The sequence below is a fragment of the Hylobates moloch genome, unplaced genomic scaffold, assembly GCF_009828535.3.
Source record: "Hylobates moloch isolate HMO894 unplaced genomic scaffold, HMol_V3 SCAFFOLD_12, whole genome shotgun sequence".
Lineage (NCBI taxonomy): Eukaryota > Metazoa > Chordata > Mammalia > Primates > Hylobatidae > Hylobates > Hylobates moloch.
In genome coordinates, this window is record NW_026652287.1 from 96,443,814 (window position 1) to 96,456,361 (window position 12,548).

The following is a 12,548-nucleotide window of genomic DNA, read 5'->3' on the forward strand; positions in this document are numbered from 1 at the left end:
TCAATCTATGTGATCTGATAGTGTTGGAAGTGAACAGGGTTGGAGAATGCCCAGCTGGTGTCCACTGCAGAATTGATTTCATGTTTGGTACTTGGGGACCCCCCACTCCACACTTGGTCACAGAAATCTGTGTTGATTGTTGTGGCATGAGAGCAGGGAAAAATTGTTTTTTTCTCCACACTTCCTTCCCAAGATCCTGGCCATGTATTTATTTATTTATTTTTTTCCACCATCTTCTTAGCTTGTAGATTGAAAAATATATAGTTTCCAGTTTTTCTTCAGCCAAGAGAATTTTTCTACATTACCCATTACTGATTACTTTTTAAAAATGTCTATTTCTGGCCGGGCACAGTGGCTCATGCCTGTAATCCCAGCACTTTGGTAGGCCAAGCCAGGTGGATCACATGAGGTCAGGAGTTCAAGACCAGCATGGCCAACATGGTGGAACCCTGCCTCTACTAAAAATACCAAAATTAGCCGAGCGTGGTGGCATGTGCCTGTAGTCCCAGCTGCTCGGGAGGCTGAGGCAGGAGAATCACCTGAACCTGGGAGGCAGAGGTTACAGTGAGCCAAGATCGTGCCACTGCCCTCTAGCCTGGTCAACAGAGTGAGACTCCATCTCAAAAAAAAAAAAAGTCTGTTTCTTACTTAATGTTATTGTTTTATTTACTAGTTACTGTGGGGGAGATTATTGTTTTATATCATTATAAATGGGCTAAATAAAATTTAAGTTATTGATTCTTTGTTAAAATGTTTCATTTCTGAAGAGCTAATCAATATTGGAGCATAATCCATTTATAAATTTGAAAACTTCTATATTTATGTAATGAGGGGTTGTCCCCATTTAGATATATAAATTCTTATAACTATTAAGAATGTTATTCTTAACACCTTGTTGCCACATAAAACATAAAGTACAAGTCTTCTCTGGTATTTGTCCAGATTGATAGGGTTTCTATGCTATTTTCTGAAAGCTTTTATATTTATTTATTTATTTTTTGAAATGAAATCTCGCTCTGTCGCCCAGGCTGGAGTGCAGTGGCATGATCTTCGCTCACTGCAACCTCTGCCTCCCGGGTTCAAGCAATTCTCCTGCCTCAGCACCCCCAGTAGCTGGGATTACAGGCACGTGCCACCATGCCTGGCTAATTTTTGTATTTTTAGTAGAGGTGGGGTTTCATCATGTTGGCCAGGCTGGTCTCGAACTCCTGACCTCAGGTGATCTACTTGCCTCGGCCTCCCAAAGTGCTGGGATTACAGGTGTAAGCCACCGCACCTGGCCTCTGAAAGATTTTAAATGGACCTTATAGAATATAGAGAAAAGATGATATTGACTTGTTGAGAAATATTTGATTTGGTTTGTTACATTACAAGATTTTTTTGAATTACCTTACAGAAGAAAAAATTTAATTACATGGAAGAAATAATTTGGTGCTTAGTCAAATTCCAGTGTTGAATCATTTCTGAGATTATCGGTAATTAAAAAGTAATTAATTTAGCATAAAGTTTTTATGATTGTGATTCACTGCTATATTTCCATTTTTCTCTTTCCTCCTTTTTATTCCTCTGGTCCTTCCTTCTTCTTTCGTTTCCTCCTCTTTCTTGCCCTGTCCTCTTCCTCTTCCTACTTTTCCTTTTTTTCATCTCCTCTTCTCCCTTCCCCTCCATCCTTCATTCCCTTCCTCCTTCCTTTCTTTTCCAGATATACCTTTAAGAGAAGGGACTAACAAATTTCCTGGAGCTCCAAAAGGGATCACAGAAATTCTTCCAATATTACAGGTATTACTACATATTTAGAAAATTTAGGTGAAACATGAATTTTTATTTTCAAATAATATTAAACTTGTAAATGCATAATGGTTAATTGTAGAAATAATTTTGAATATTTAAAATTTGAGGATTATATGGCTTTACATATTGAGAACTATAGGGACATTTTTCTATCTTTTATGAAGAATATTGTAATGAAGCCCCATTATAATTTACCGTTTCCTCATATGCTAGCTTAAGAAACAAAATATTCCTAGTATAGATAAAACTCACCTCCTCTGCTAACCTCTCTTGATCACCTTGCCTTTCCCCTACCTAGGAGTAACTCCTATCCTAAATAATAATGTCTTCAAGATATTTGTATAAAAGATATTTATATAATGCATAGATATAAATGACTTTACTTGTTTTTTAATAACATGCCAGCCCCCCTCACATTTATATTTGGGAGCCCTCTGAAATATAACAACAAGTGCTAATTTTAAAAGTGTTATCTTATCTATTCTCTTCCATACTTGGTATAATAGATAAAGTCCTAAGAAATGGTACCAATCAAATGCCATCATGAATGTACACGAGGACTGTGGGGTCGTTCTGAATTTACTTTCTCAAATGCATTTTCCTCTTCTAATGCTAAGTTTCAGGGGATGCAAACTGAGTACTTTATGTTGCCTTGTGTCTTCTGAAGAGAGCTAGATTTGAGAAATCTTCAATTGAGAACAGAGACTGACATGCCTAAGAGATTGAGGTGGCATAATAGCTGTCTGCCAATGTTTTTCCCAGGGATCACTTACAGTGTCTGCTAAATAGCAGCTTCCTATTTCTCACTCCAGACATATGCAATCACAACTTCAGGTGTGAGATTCTTAAAAGTTCCTCTGGTAGATTTTTTTTTTTTTTTTTTGAGTTGGAGTCTTGCTCTGTTGCCCAGGCTGGAGCGCAGTGGCGTGATCTCGGCTCACCGCAACCTCTGCCTCCCAGGTTCAAGTCAGTCTCCTGCCTCAGCCTCCTGAGTAGCTGAGACTACAGGCATGTGCCACCACACCCGGCTAATTTTTTGTATCTTTAGTGGAGGTGGGGTTTCACTGTGTTAGCCAGGACGGTCTCGATATCCTGACCTCGTGATCCGCCCACTTCGGCCTCCCAAAGTGCTGGGATTACAGGTGTGAGCTACTAAACCCAGCCTCTCCGGTAGATTTTTAAGGACATTAGAGTTTGAGAATCACTAGCTTATGGGCTAGCACTTATTCTCTGAGGCAGAGTAGGGCAGACATAGAAATCCTACTCACAGGTGCAAAGTGCTAGATTTTGCCTTGAGAGAGAAATTTTCTGGCAATTAAAACCACTATATGAAATGGATTTCTTTTAAGGTGGCAATTTTCCCACAACAAAGAAACAAGAGACCATTTATGAACTGTTATTTATTTAAATAAGAAAAATGTGCCCTCTCTTAAAGATGATTTATTAACATCTGCTGGGAAATCATCAAAATAAATACAGAGAAGTCTGTGATGACAACAGTGTGAATTTTACCCCCTAAAGTTATGCAATACACAATCTGCTCGGCTGTACTGGGCATATGGTAGACATACTTTCTTTGGCATGGTCGAAGAGCACAGCATTTGGTGTGGAAACCTGTAGTTATGTTCGGACTCTGATATTGACTATTTGTGTGATGCTGAATGAATTATTTTGTCTTTTTGAGTATAAGTGTCCTCATCTGGAAAATTATAATAGTACCTATTCCACTGAGTTGTTATATAGTTTAAATGAGATATTGTAATGTGGAAACTAGTACCTGGCACATGATAGCTGCTGTTTTTTCTCTTTTATGTAAAGCATTGAATCTCAACTTAGGGTTTTTAGACTCATTGAGAGGGGAATGGAGTTGGGGGGAAAATGACAGTTTATTGTAAGGAGAATCCACAATTCATATGTTCACCCAGCAGAGTCTGTAGGTGGGATAAATTATATAACTTGCATATATACATGCTACTATTTAAAAAATGTATGAGACACTATTGTGATTAAATGAAAGAAAACTTATTTCAAAGTTTTACTGAACACAGAGCATTTCTTTCTTCAACAAATGGGTTATAAAATTATAACTAATTTGTATCCACCTTATACTGGGCTATGGCAACTAAAAGATTATTAGTAAACCATTTAGCCCTATACCTGGGACATGTTTTAGTTAAATGTTGACTGTGATGAGGATGATGAAGATCATAAAGATGATGATGGTGGTGGTAGTGATGGTGATGATGATGATGATAGAATGTGAGTGTATGGGGTCTTTGAAATTTTTTGATGTTAAAAAGATATCCTGGCTGGGCACAGCGGTTCACACCTGTAATCCCAGCACTTTGGGAGGCTGAGCTGGGCAGATCACTTAATATCAGAAGTTTGAGACCAGCCTGGCCAACATGGCGAAACCCTGTCTTTACTGAAAATACAAAAATTAGCCAGACGTTGTGGTGCCTGCCTGTGGTCCCAACTACTTGGGAGGCTGAGGTGTGAGAATTGCTTGAACCTGGGAGGTGGAGGTTGCAGTGAGCCGAGATCGCACCACTGCACTCCAGCCTGGACAACAAAGTGAGACTCTGTCTCAAAAAATAAAAAAATAAAAAAAAGGGATATCTTTAGAGACTTCTGTTTCTAGCAAAATGGCAAGATGACCTGAACATCCTCCTGGGAGAAAACACTTAGAGATTTTGGACAGATTTGAACAAATATCCTCAAGCATGTTGCAGAGCTCATGAGAAAGTTAGGTAAATCCCAGGGGCCAAAATAGAAAAGGGAACTGAAAACTAGCATGGTAAGTTTATGAGTAGATGCTGCAGTAGGTTGATGGGCCTATTTATTATACAAAGATACTTAGATTTTTAACCACCATCCAGGGACAAGAGATGAGACTTGGGCACATGAAAGATGGGGGTTGGAAAGGAGACTCGTATGTAAAGTTAGAACCTACAAAAGATTATATCCTAGGAAAAGGTAGACTAGAAAAAAAACTCTGGCCTGGGTGTGGTGGCTCACGCCTTTTATCCTAGCCCTTTGGGGAGTCCGAGGTGGGTGGATCGCTTGAGCCCAGAAGATTGAGACCAGCCTGGGCAATATGGTGAAACCATGACTCTGCAAAAAAAAAATACAAAAATTAGCTGGGTGTGATGGCACGTGCCTGTAGTCCCAGCTACTTGGGAGGCTGAGGTGGGAGGATCACCTGAGCCTGGGAAATCAAGGCCGCAGTGAGGCAACATCGTGCCACTGTACTCCATTCTAGGCTGGAGTGAGACCCTGTTGCATAACAAAACAAAACAAGACAAAAAACCCTCCCCAAACCCAAAAAAACCTGCCTCTGCCTATGTATATAAGGAGATACCTCAACTTGGGTAGTGAGAAGAGGAGTGGGTAGGAGAAAATTCCTGCTCCTAATGATTTATAACCTTGGGGCCTGCCCTCAAGTAGGTTTTTAATTTGAATTTACACTACTTGGGTTACTTAAGAACCTTCCTGAGCCTGCGATTCTTGAATGGGTATGTGTGTGTGTGTGTGTGTGTGTGTGTGTGTGTGTGTGTGTGTCTGTATGTATATATAGTGTAAAATTGTTTATATTCTAGGAATGCCAGGATGATTTAACACTAGAAATATATAATGCAATACATCGCATTAGCTGATGGAAGGAAAACATGTGACTACTTCACTTAGACAAAGAGATGCAAAAAAAGCATTTGATAATATTCAACAACCATCCTCTTTAAAAACAACCATCCTTTAAAAAAATAACTCTTAGTAGTTAGGAATATACAAGAACCTCTGTATCTAATACAGGGTGTCATCCAAAGACCTTGAGTAAATGCTATACCTATGGTAAAAGATTAAAAGCAGCCCTTTAATAGTGGTGTAACCACATAAAGATATCTGTCATTCTTCTGTTCAGCATGTCCTGGAAGTCTTAGACAGATGGGTAAAAAAAGAAAGCAGAGAAAAGGTGTAAGATCTGTAAAGAAAGTATGAACTTTGGGCTGGGCGTGGTGGCTCATACCTGTAATCCCAGCACTTTTGGAGGCCGAGGCGGGTGGATCACCTGAGGTCAGGAGTTCGAGACAAGCCTGACCAACATGGAGAAACCCTGTGTCTACTAAAAATACAAAATTAGCTGGGCATGGTGGCGCATGCCTGTTATTCCAGCTGCTTGGAAGGCTGAGGCAGGAGAATTGCTTGAACCTGGGAGGCGGAGGTTGCAGTGAGCTGAGATCACGCCATTGCACTCCAGCCTGGGCAACAAGAGCGAAACTACATCTCAAAAAAAAAAAAAAAAAAAAAAAAGAATAAAAGAAAGTATCAACTTTGTGTCTATTCACAGACAAGTACAATACATTGCATCATATTTAGTAATAGTAATCTTTTTTTTGTCATTTTTTGAAACAGGGTCTCACTCTGTCACCCAGGCTGGAGTGCAATGGCATGATCAGGGTTCACTGCAGCCTCTGCCTCCTGGGTTCAAGTGATTCTCATGCCTCAGTCTCCCAAGTAGCTGGGACTACAGGTCCGCACCATCATGCCCGGCTAATTTTTGTATTTTTTGGTAGGGACACAGTTTCACAGTTTTGGCCAGGCTGGTCTTGAACTCCTGACCTCAGGTGATCCTCCTGCCTTGGCCTCCCCAAGTGCTGGGGTTACAGGCGTGAGCCACCACGCCTGGCCTTAGTAATAGTAATCTAAATGTCCGTTTGCAGAAGAGTGGATAAATTGTGACATATTCCTCCAAGTAACACCATTTCATTGTAGCTGTGAGGATGAATGAACTGGAGTAGGCTTGTACTAGAGTAAACTTGGCATCATTGCAATTCCCTTCTGTAGTTACCTTCGCATTATAGGGGGGAAACCTGGAACTATATTTCCAGCGTCTCATTTCTATACAGTTTTAAATTAGTCTTCCAATGAGGGGCATTTGCATGAATTTGTAATTCAGAAGAGAAGAGATAGTTCTTAATCCATAGTGGCGAATAGATGATATGAGTTTACCAGGCATGCTGAGCACACTCTTGCAATTCACCTGCTTCCGTGTAGTAGGTGCTTGAGGTTGTTGTCAGCTGCCTCCTAGATTCTTAGGTTCACAGAGGCTTCTGAGCAAACTCTTGAGAATTGCATGAAGCAAAATTGTCACTGGCAGCTTTCCTGATCTTGGCTCTTTCATGCCTTGCAATGGTGATGAACACCTCTAATTCTGTGTATTAAGTTTTCTTTTGCTTGAAATATGTAGAGTAGTTTTGTGTTCATAACCAATCCCTGACTGACCCATTGAGTTACATATACCAGCAGGAATAAATTTCAACAACATATGGTTGAGTTTTAAAAGGAGCCTACAGAGTTTTATAAAAGAGAATTAAAAATATGCAAAGTGATATTGCATATGGTTAAGGATACATACACATGTAGTAAAAGTTTAAAAACATGCACAAAATAGTAAAACCAAATTCAAGGACAGTGGCTACCTCTGGGGCAGAGAAGAGGAGTGGCACTGTGGACAGTTAACTATATATATAGTTATATAGTTGTATATATGTATAGTTATATATATATATATAACATGCATATATCTGTATGCTTTATTTCCTTAAAAAATCTGGAAAAATATGGAAAATTTGAAAGTTTGGGCAAAGCTGGTTGCTCTTTATATTATTCTCTATATTTGTCTCTCTGTGAGTGATTACATTAAAAAGTGTTTAGTTTTTGAAAATCATTATGTAGACTAATATAGACTGTTGGGTTGATGGACTCTAAATTTCTAGTCTGAGATTCTGAAATTGTTTTAAAAAATGCTTTTCAGGCCGGGCGCGGTGGCTCACGCTTGTAATCCCAGCACTTTGGGAGGCCGAGGCGGGCGGATCATGAGGTCAGGAGATCGAGACCACGGTGAAACCCCGTCTCTACTAAAAATACAAAAAATTAGCCGGGCGTGGTGGTGGGCGCCTGTAGTCCCAGCTACTCGGAGAGGCTGAGGCAGGAGAATGGCGTGAACCCGGGAGGCGGAGCTTGCAGTGAGCCGAGATTGAACCACTGCACTCCAGCCTGGGCGACAGAGCGAGACTCCGTCTCAAAAAGCAAAAAACAAAACACAAAACAAAACAAAAAACAACAACAACAAAAAATGCTTTTCAGATTAGGTATATGAAAGTGACAAACTATGCGAACTCTTTTAAAAATTTACCAGTACATTTGGTACAATCAGAATTATGCAAACCATAAATGGAAGTTATATATATTAATGCATGTTTGTGAAAGGTTTAATTTGTATTTGGAAAAATGGTGAAGTTTATTTATTATTGTCACCCATATTGATAGCACTCCACATTTAGTCACAGGAAATACATTTAGTTAGAAACATAACACTGTTAATGTTAGATAGACTGTTTAAATTTCTGTTATGTGGTTTTGAATTATTGTCAAAAATTGGAAATGTTGCATTTGATTTTCCCCTAAGTTTCATTTTTCTTTTTTGTTTATAAAATTATTTTAGAAAAATCCTGTGGAACAGTTACTTTTTGCTTATAAACTTCTTGACAGAGCAATCGGTGGAATAAATTTGAATTGCATGTTAACCTCTTTGCCAAATGGATCATCAGTGATTGACCACTGCTATGCCAAGGTAAGAATGGAAAAGTCTTAAATTAGATTGAAGTTTTACTTAACTGAGAAGAAGACTGGCCTTGAAAGTAGGTAAGTAAAGCATGACTTGTGGTGGCTTACCTCTCATAGGCCAGACATATATTTCCCTCTTCTCAGAAGAGCTCTAGGAGAGTGAGGAGTCTTTGAATTTGTTAATGAAGAGGACACTGATGAATTGTAAGGGCATATTTATTAGTGTTTAAGCTAACTGCAAAGGGCTGAGAAGTGAGCAGAATGTAATGGTTACAAATAAGATGATGATAACTTGAGTGATAATAGTATACAGCTATTTTTGTGTGTTTTGATAACCATATTTCTTTTTATTTCAACTCTGTTGGACCAAAGCATACCCACCACATAGATGGAGATACTTACAAACCACTTGCCTCAAATAGTTTCATGATGGATTTGCATCTTGAACTAATTCAAGCTCAGCATCGAATAGCTGTTGTGCTTCTGGACAAATTGCAAGGTAGTAGTCATTAAAGCAGGTAACCATTCTGAATCAATTTTAAGCCAGATTCCAGTACAGAGTCAATTTAATTTGAAAACTGTGTTCTTGTTGACTGAAGTTTTCAGATAAATTTCATTTTTGTCTACTTCCCTAATTAATATCGATAAGAACATAATTAAATCTATCCTTATTGCTTTACACTTTGCATATTGAATCAGTTGGTAAACTTCTTAAAAAGTTAATTATGTTTATTTGTGTTATAGTAAATTATTTTTGGTTAATTCAACCAAGCAAACATTTATTGAGTACCTACTAAAATCCAGTCATCGTATTAGGCTAGGTGCAAATAAGACAGTCTCTACTTTTGAGCTTCTAGATAAGTAAGCCAACCATATCAGTTGAGGTTGATACATTTTGTAATAGGGGTGGGCTCAGAGTATTATGGGCACACAGAAATATCTGTATCAAATAAGAAAGTCAGGGATGAGTTCCTGGAAGGGGCGTGTAAAGCATTCAAATCATATTGTTTATAGAGCTAAATAGATTTATTCAAATGCTGGTTAATTTAAGAGTGAGCAGTGTAGACACACTGCTGATTAGTGCAGGAAGATGAAAAAAATATTTATACTGATAATTCTAGCCAATGCAAGAAGATAAGAAAAATAAAGATATAAGGATTGGAAAAGAAGAAACAAAACTGTTCTTTCCAGATTATATGATTGTCTACCTAGAAAATGCAAAAGAATCTATCAGTATATACAAAAATAATAATATATAATACATAATATATGTAATATATAATATGTAATTATATTTCTATACAACAGCAACAAGCAGTTAGCAAATATAATAAAAAGACATCATTTTTATATCAAAAAAGCCTGTAAGGTACCAAGGGATTCAATCTAACCAAAGAGCTAGAAGTATGCAAAAAATTGTAAGACTTTACTGAAAAATGTTAAAGAACTATATAAATGAAGGTAGATTGTGTTTATTGATAAGAAGACCAAATAATCAGAAAGATTATTCTGATTTCAGTTTTATTCAAATAGATCTATAGACTCAATGTAATTTCAGTAAAAATTCCAGTAGGATTTTTTTGGGTAGACCTTTACAATCTTTTTAAAAAATGTAGGTAGAAGACATAAATAGCTAAGACATTCCTGAAGGAAAAAAAAAAAATCCGGTGAGTGTAGGGGATCTCGCTCTAACATAAGTCAAGATTTATTTCAAAGTGCTAGAATACCTCATATTCATTGGATAAATGGACATCCATACGGATAAAACCAAATTACATTTCTTACCTTCCCATACACAAAAATATCTTCCAGATGCACCAAAGAGATAAATGTAAAAAAAAAAATCTTAAAAACTTTTAGAAGAAGATATGGTAGAATATATTTCTAAGCTTGAAGTAGGGAAGATCTTCTTAAACAAGATTCAAAAAGTGCTGATCCTAAAAGAAAAAAATGAATACATTTGGCTGCATTAATATAAATAAATTCTCATCATTAAAAGAATTTTAAAGATAAGGAAAGCAAAAAAAAAAAAAACCAACAAAACCCCAAAACCACACCACACCTAGGAGAAATATTTGCAATTTATATTTCTTTTCTTTTTTTTTTCCAAATTAAACGCTTTTATTTTTCCCTTTCAAGTCCCCTATATATTTTTCACAATTGTATTAGTTTGCCATTATTGCTGTAACAAATTACTACAAACTTGAGTGCATTAAAACAACACAAATATGTTATCAGTTCTGGAGGTCAGAAACCTGAACTGCATCTCATTGAACCAAAATCAAGGTGTCACATGCACGTGTATGTTCACTGCAGCACTATTCACAATAGCAAAGACATGGAATTAACCTAAATTCCCATCAATAGTAAACTGGATAAAGAAAACGTGGTAAATACACATTATAGAATACTATGCAGCCATAAAAAGGAACGAGATCATGTCCTTTGCAGGAACATGGATGGAGCTGGAGGCTATTATCCTGAGCAAACTAATGCAGGGATAGAAAACCAAATACTGCATGTTGTCACTTATAAGTGAGAGCTAAATGATAAGAACACATGGACACATAGAGGGGAACAATAGACACTGGGGCCTTTCTGAGGCTGGAGGGTGGGATGAGGGAGAAGTTCTGGAAAAATAACTAATGGTACTAGGCTTAATACCTGGGTAACAAAATAATCTGTATAACAAACTCCCATGACATGAGTCTACCTATGCAACAAACCTACACATGTACCCCTGAACTTAAAGCGAAAGTTAAATAATAATAAAACCAAGGTGTCAACTGAGCTGTATTCCTTTCTGGAGGCTCTGGGGGAGAACCTGTTTCCTTGTCTTTTCCAGCTTCTAGAGGCTACCTGCATTCTTGGGCTCATGACCACCTTCTATCTTCAAAGGCAACGATGACCAATTGAATCTTCCTTCTCATGCCATCTCTTTGTCTAGTGACAATTTACTAACGATTAGCATGAACTACGTACAGAAATTCCAAAACATCAATAATAAGAAATAATAAGACAATAAGCAAAAGAAACAAGGAGAACTTCATAGAAAAGGAAGCAGTTATGGCCAATATAATTATTTTGTAAAGTTAAACATTAATCTAAATTATGACCCAGCAATGTCACTCATAAGTACATACCCTGTAAAATTTCTTGAACATGTACACCAACTACAGATGGAAGGATGCTTGTAGAAGCAGTGTTCATAATAGCAAAAAACTGGAAACAACCCAAGTGTCCATTAATAGAGAATTGATAAAGAAACTGTGATATATTCACTTAAGGGAGTATCACATGGCAATGAAAATGACCAACGTGGATGAATTCTAGAGACAATTTTTGTTTTAAAACAGTAAGTTTTAAAAGACTACATTCAGTGTGATGGGAGGATGGGGTCAGAAAAAAATAAAATGAAAGACTACATTCAGTAGGATATTTTAAATCAAGCTCAAAAATGAAACCATGGGATTCTTAAGGCTTATTATATATTATATATAATAAGTAACATAATAATTGATAAAACTGTATATTAAAAAGTGACCTGCATATACGTAAATTTATCATATAAGGAAAACTATAGTTATCAGATATGCAGGTAGTCCATAAAGTCTGGAAACATAAACATATGTCCTTTGAAGACATTATGTATAACTCATCTGCATTTCCAGATTTTATTGACACTATCTATAAAATTAAAAAGAATGACCTTGAGTTTAGGACAGTGGTTCCTTTGTGGAAGTGGCAGGGAGATGGCGTAGGAAGGAAAAGCATATAGGTAGATGTAAGTTACTGCTAATGTTCCAGTTCTGGTGCTGGGTGGTGGTTAACATGTGTTCATTATATTAATGTGATTTAAAACATACATACATGATAAATATATTTTTGTATTTATAAAATAAAATATTCAAAGGTAATTTAAAAATCGAAAATTTTCCCAGGTTGACAAAAGAATTAACATTCAACATCATACTGGAAGTCCTAGCTAGAGCAATCAGACAAGAGAAAGAAAGAAAGGGCATCTACATTGGAAAGTCAGATTATTCTTGTTTGCAGATGATAACTATCTTATATTTGGAAAACCCTAAAGATTCCACAAAAAACTATTAGAATTGATAAACAAATTAAAGTTG

The 12,548-nt window shown here is 37.0% G+C and overlaps 1 protein-coding gene across 1 annotated transcript in view; it reads left to right on the plus strand.

Moving 5' to 3' along the window:
- The window catches only part of CFAP54 (cilia and flagella associated protein 54), a 378,083-nt gene that overhangs the window by 63,164 nt on the left and 302,371 nt on the right, over positions 1-12,548 (plus strand). Inside the window, exons 15-17 of the mRNA XM_058425781.1 lie at positions 1,703-1,779; positions 8,294-8,422; positions 8,788-8,914. Of these exons, the coding sequence (XP_058281764.1) occupies positions 1,703-1,779; positions 8,294-8,422; positions 8,788-8,914 (333 nt within the window). The remainder of the gene's footprint in view (positions 1-1,702; positions 1,780-8,293; positions 8,423-8,787; positions 8,915-12,548) is intronic.